At 37.1% G+C, this 6,707-nt stretch overlaps 1 protein-coding gene across 4 annotated transcripts in view; it reads left to right on the forward strand.

Annotated features, from left to right (window-relative positions):
* Positions 1-2,160, forward strand: part of TOX3 (TOX high mobility group box family member 3) — a 101,929-nt gene extending 99,769 nt beyond the window's left edge. For all 4 annotated transcript variants that reach the window (XM_073307646.1, XM_073307645.1, XM_073307643.1 and 1 more), the window contains exon 7: positions 507-2,160. In XM_073307646.1, coding sequence (XP_073163747.1) covers positions 507-1,244 — 738 coding nt within the window. In that variant the 3' untranslated portion in view covers positions 1,245-2,160. The remainder of the gene's footprint in view (positions 1-506) is intronic.
* The last annotated feature ends 4,547 nt before the right edge of the window (positions 2,161-6,707 follow it).

Raw genomic sequence — 6,707 nt, forward strand, 5'->3', positions numbered from 1 at the left:
GCATGATGGAATGAATATGAGCCCTAATGGTCTCTTCTCCCTGCTAATTGATATTTTCCAGAAAAAAACCCACTCTCCTTGGCAGCTTCTGGATTTTCTCTCCTCATCAACAGCACCCCTTTTTGTCCCTGTAAAAATGTGTGGTCCCTTAAATTGACCTGGGTAACTCTGAGCCAGGATCCCTGCCGGCCTCTCTATCTTGTACAGATTTAATGTAAAAAGGAAGAAATAAGAAATGAGATAATAAATCTATTGAAGCTGCTGTTCAATAAAGGAAATCAGTTGTATTGAGCAAACTCTAAGAAGTGGTGTGACTCGTATCTGCTACATGAACCACTGTCCCAACTGTAAGACTGCTTAGGATGAATTATCTTTCCTACTTCATGTTAAGCTGTTTATGTTAACAGTAGATGAGGGCAGAAAGGGACGTCAAATAATTTGTGAGCCTGATAATAATGCCCTTCTCTGTACCAATATCAGCTCTTGAATTTCTCTTTTAAACACAGGCGGCTGCAGAATCCGCTGAAGCCCAGACAATACGGTCTGTTCAGCAAACGTTGGCGTCCACTAATTTGTCATCCTCCCTTCTGCTGAATACTTCTCTTTCTCAACATGCAGCGGTGTCTGCATCTCCTCAGACTCTCCAACAATCCCTTCCCAGGGCAATCGCTCCAAAACCTTTAACCATGAGACTGCCAATGAATCAGATTGTAGCTTCTGTTACCATTGCACCAAACATGCCAGCAAACATTGCAGCCCCATTGATAAGCTCCATGGGAACAAATATCGTTGCAACACCATCTTCATCGCAAGTGAGCCCTTCCATGCAAACCCAGCAGCACCAGCTGCAACAACTGCAGCAGCAGCAGCTGCAGCAAATGCAGCAGCAGCAACTACATCAGCATCAAATGCATCAGCAGATCCAGCAACAAATGCAACAGCAGCATTTTCAGCACCACATGCAGCAACATTTGCAGCAGCAACAGCATCTTCACCAGCAAATCAATCAGCAGCAAATGCAACAGCAGCTGCAACAGCTCCAGCTCCAGCAAATGCAGCAGCAGCAAATGCAACACATGCAACACCAGTCCCAGCCTTCTCCTCAGCAGCATTCCCCTGTAACCTCCCAGATGACCTCCCCCATCCCTGCCATTGGGAGCCCTCAGCCAGCATCTCAGCAGCACCAGTCACAAATACCGTCCCAAACACAGACTCAAGTACTGTCACAGGTTAGTATTTTCTGAAGATAAATGTTCTTGCAACCTTGTTTTGCATTTATCTAGGGGGTAGGGGTAAACCATATTTGGCTGAAAACTGTAAATTGTTGATGGTAGTTATGCAGAGATGCATAACAGATCAAACGATCCTCTAAAGTGTCTATTAGATAGGCAATAAAGAACTACAATGTAGCTGTGTATCATCTTTTAGCTGACTATACATCATTTTGTTAAAAAAAAAAATAATAAAAAATAAGCTGTGCTCCTTTTCATGTGATGGCCTTTTTAATTTATTTTAGCTTTACCTACAATATGTGAATAAAATGGCCTGATAAATACGTGGATGTTATGACTGCAAAATGGCCTTTCAGAGTTATATAAGGTCACCTTTCTTTCTCAAAAAGTGAGTAATGCACTTCGAGGCAGTTTAAACTCATGAAACCCTTAAAAGCACAGTTGTAACTACCTGTAAAATGATGATTGGATTTCATACAATCATACTTGTATGACGTGAGTAGTTGATGGCATTTTTTGTCATGAAAATAATGTAAATCACAGATTTTTGCCAAAGCTCTTAATTTTTTCTTTCCTACACGTCTTCAGAAAAACAAATGCAAGCGACTAAACTTTAATGGTTGACCCATCCTTTCACTTTGATTTCTCCAAATAAACCTACCATACTTTGTAACAAAATATATATCGACACTGTTACCCTATTATGTTAATTCCAGTTGCAAAACAAATGTGAATATTATATTCTGTGTTTAAGTGACGAGTTTCAGATTTAATACACTGTATTTTTAAAAGGGAAATGCACTTAAATAAAACTGTTATTACAAAAACTGAGATTAAAAAATGCAAGATGTTTTAATATGCTGTAATACCAGTAGAATATTTAAAAGAAGCTCCACATCTGAATAATCAATGTAAATATTTTCTTTAAAAGTTGTAAGTTTTTCATATCATGTGTTGTAAAGTTTTCATAAACGAGGCTTTAATGTAAACACTGGTAACATGAACTATTAATTGCTACATTGCTTATTGTGTTTTTAAGCTGTTTTATACTTTTTTATGAGTTATGATAGCAGCAATTAAGTTGTTTGTATTTTGCTTATCTAAAATAAATGCTTTTATCTTGCTATAGAATAAACACATTTCCGTAAAACCAGTGGAGTGGAAGTGTTTGATGCAACAACCAGAAAAAAGTGTTCACTTTTAATACTACTGTCTTTAAAAACTTACTTACTTCTCCCTTCAGATTTTTATTTTCTCAAGCACACTGTGTAACTAGGTACTGTGCAAAGTTTGCTGGTGCTGCATATGATCAGTTCTGGTGTATGTACAAGTGCCCTCGTTAAAACATGTGAAGAACAGCGTATGACTTGTTTCGAGTCTCTGTGACTAACTGCACAGGCAGGGTATAGAGGGTGGGATTACAAAACAGTCACAATACACAGATATTACATAAGATCAAAGGCACTACTTGAGGAGACGAGGTAGCAGAATCGGGCAGACTAGTAGTATTTCAAAATGGTCCTCAGTCAAAATTCTGGATTTAAAAAAACCCAGAATTTTGTTGCCACAGACCCATAGTTCTGTAACAGGCTGATTCAAAACCCTGGATATAAAAACCCTGAACTTTGTGATTCAGGCTCATCTCAATTTGTCTTATTTGCATATTTTAGCATATGAGCACTGAGTGATACCTAGGGGTAAAGAACATAAGCATGTCATGTGGCAGGTTTGGAATCTTCCTCTGCTATAGTGTCAAGATGCTGGTGCTTTGTATACATTCTTACTCTTGAGAAGGAAGAGAACTCTTTTTCTTTCTCTGATTTCTTTCCCCATAATAGCTGCCCTATGAGTGCACTGTGACCACACTCCCCAGTTGTTTTGCGTGATTAATTGCAGCATCTGTTCTGTCAGAAACTATAATGAAGAGGTCTTGATAAAAATTGCAAATTACCACTGGCAACAATTTAGAACTGCTTATGATAAAATGAAAATTAAAAACCGCAAGTGTCAAGCCTGAGCAGAATCCTCATCTGAAAAGAATGAGCATGTTAGAGGTGGTGTCCATGGCTACTGAGCTCAGGACAGAACCCAACAAAATGGAATATAGATTCCTAAAAAGTTGCAGTTATAGTTGTGAGAAGATTTACTATATGTTGTGAGTTATTAATAATGAATTCAGCTTTCAATATTTCATAATCTGGTACTTTGTTTATTATGTACAACTATTGATCAGCAAGAGATTCTAATTATAAATTTATAGATTTCTTGGAGCAGAAAAATTCGTGTATAAATTGAAGTATTTCGTAATAGGTGTTAGTTGACCGGTACCAGTGTTCGAAATAGTCTTACTATGATGTCTAATTACATCTCGGAGGAAGACTGTTTATTCCACACATGAGGAAGTCTGCATGCGTTAGAAATGTCACAGCAGAGGTTGGCAGTGAGAGATTTTTCTGTGTCACTTTTAACCAACGTTACATAACAATGGGAACCATTTTATAGTCTATTTTAAAACCTTTAGACAAACGCCTTCAAAAATAATTGCTAAACTGCATGTGACAGTAATTGTGTATTAGTTTTATAATTGTCATTTTGAAGACCTATGAAGTATTGTTGAGAAAATGTCACTAGTAATAAGAGTTAATTACAACTGAAGTCTGTTTTCAACTATTTGCAGTTAGACTCAGGTGTTATTACGCTCATTAAATGATTTAATAAATCCTGGGTGGTATCCCATTTGTTTCAGTGCTGCTGAACTATTGATAGTCAGTTCCAGGAAAAATAGTTTTAATTACTGCAGTTAAAAACATTAATCATTAAGCAGAACTGTATATATTAAATGTCAAGATTTGAATCATGGAAAACTACTTTCCCCCTGCTTGTTACAAAATTATATTTCACATGATCCACAACAGCATATTGCAGAACATCTTGTGTTTCAAATTGTACAAGTTAGCATTCATATGCTCCAGGTTTGAGTACATAATTTTGCTGTTACAGGTCAGAAATACAACTGTTAATATACAATTCATACAGGAAATATGCCTAATGATTTTGGTGTCATACACCTATTAAATAAAGTTTTTACTCCTATCATTAACAAGTACTTAACTACCCCCTTCATTTCCCAAGGTTTTAGATACTTTATCACCCCAGTTAACTACATTCTACTTTCACATTAACCTAGGCTGCCATATGATGAAAGAACATAAGGAGGTTTAATTTTTAGCTGACATGGGGTCATTAGTTTCCAGCTCGGAGAACAAAGGCTTTAAATACTTTTATGCTGCATAATTTCAACTATATATTATCACCTGACCATTGTGGTTTGAAGATTTTTCTAGACAGATGGATTAAATATCTCAAGTTTAACCAGCAGTCTGGTGCTGACTCTTTTCAATGGGGTTTGGATATTTGAATGGCTCCTTTTCCATTTCTCACTTCATGGAGTATTTTTCAGCACTGGACTTCATTCTAACCTTTCCCTCTCCTCTTTGTTTGGCTTTTGTTTTGCAACAGCTGTTATTATCGTTTTTGGTCAGCTGTGATTGCTGGAGGCAAAATAGGACCAGATGGTGTTTTGCTATGCATGAATGGAGAGTTAGAGGAGTTTGGATTGAATAGGCCAAGTTTGAATGGTGTCTATGCACCACCTGCCCCCTTCAGCAGCAGCACACACATCATAGTAGCATGATCTGTCTCAGACCTACTAGAATTGGATGGGAATGGAGAAAGCCTTGTTGGATTGTCTCCATATTTATTGATCTTCCATGCACTAACAGCATAATGCAGAGCACAGTCAATTTGAGTTAGTTGGATATGACACAGTATGTACATGTAATTTATCACTGTAGTCTCTTGGTACACATTAAGTTTTGCTGCTAGAGGAACATGCACGCTCAGTAGTCACCTGCATTAATAGACTAAGTAGATGAAAGTAAAATAGGATAATTGTACTGTTTGTTTAACAAAATATTCTGTAGTTCTCAAAATACACAATTTAAACCATCAGAGGAATACATTAAATTCACAAAGCTAATTGGTAAAGAACACATCCAGCATTTTGGCACAGGCATTTTGGTTTGCCTGTGAAATTTAAATAAAGAATTTGTTCTACCTGGTAATCGGATCACTAGAGCAGAGCCAGAACAGTTCAGAAAATCTTTTGGTACATGTATATGCACAGGTGTCTTCCTGTCTAGTTACAGGGAGGATATTTTACTAACTGTACATCACTTACCAGCCATTAACACATGGTAATTCAAATTAGCCACGCAAACTGGTTTTGGAGGAGCATAGCTTGAGCAAAGGACTCCTGGATTCAATCAGTGCTGGCAGCAGTGATGGGGTTGGATTTTCAAAGAAATTAACGACTTGATGCAGCTTTTAATAAATAGAAAAAAAAATGGGAAAACTCATAGCAGCCACACTAAGGCTGGATCTGGCCCTAGGTGAACAAAATGTATATGCAACTGCATGCCTAAATTGCCTATTCTATTACTGTGCTTGCACTTTCAAAGCCCCAGTTCGATGTGTTACTGGCCATTTGATGTGCAGTGCACAAGTTAGCGATGCAGTTGAAACCCTTGAAAATCAATCTTTGGCTTTGTCTGTGCCACTGGATAGAAAAACAAACACTTCATAAAAGTCAGCTGCTTGCTTATGAAAAAGCTTGAAAAATGAAAATCCCTTCAACTGAAAAATGCTTAAGTATTTTCAGCTGCCAAATGAATTTTTGTTTTTGAAGGTGGAGGAGGGCTGGGTTTCATGATACCGAGGTGCATCTGAGGAACGGAAAAAAGGGACAGGTGTTTGTTTTTTTTTTCTTTTTTCTTTAAATACTGAAATCTAACAAGGATGTACTGCTTTGGATGAGCTTTTCTGACATTTAATTACTGTACACCTGTGATATACACTCTATTTATCTCTACTGCAAAGTAGAGAGGGGATATTTTCAATAATGTTTTCCGTCCAAGCACACAGGGCATTAACTTTTCCAACTTCTATACCACCAGCTCGGTCTACACACAGTTTTTGTACTGATTTAACTTCATAGACCAGAGATGTGATTTTTTTTTAACAGAAAAAATTACATTGGTAGAAGGCCTAGGAATAAGCCATACTCATAAAAACACCTTTTATCAGTATAACTGTATCCACACTAGTGTAGTTGGACTTCTATTACTATACTGGTATAGTTAAAGTTGTGCAACTTTTTTGTGTTGACAAGCCCAAGGCCCTGATCCAGTAAAGCACATGTGTAACTTTAAGCATGTGAGTAGTAATTTCATTGAAGTGACTGCTCATATACTTAGTTACACATTTGCATAAATGCTTTGCTGAATTAAAACCTAATTGAAAAATGTATCTTTTACAGAAATAGTCTTCAATAATAATAACATCCTGAAGATAACATAGAGCAAGGAAAGACAGAACAAGACTTTTCCATGCTGATGTTTTTTCCTTTTATTAGTT

The sequence above is a fragment of the Lepidochelys kempii genome, chromosome 12 (assembly GCF_965140265.1).
Source record: "Lepidochelys kempii isolate rLepKem1 chromosome 12, rLepKem1.hap2, whole genome shotgun sequence".
NCBI classification, from domain to species: domain Eukaryota; kingdom Metazoa; phylum Chordata; order Testudines; family Cheloniidae; genus Lepidochelys; species Lepidochelys kempii.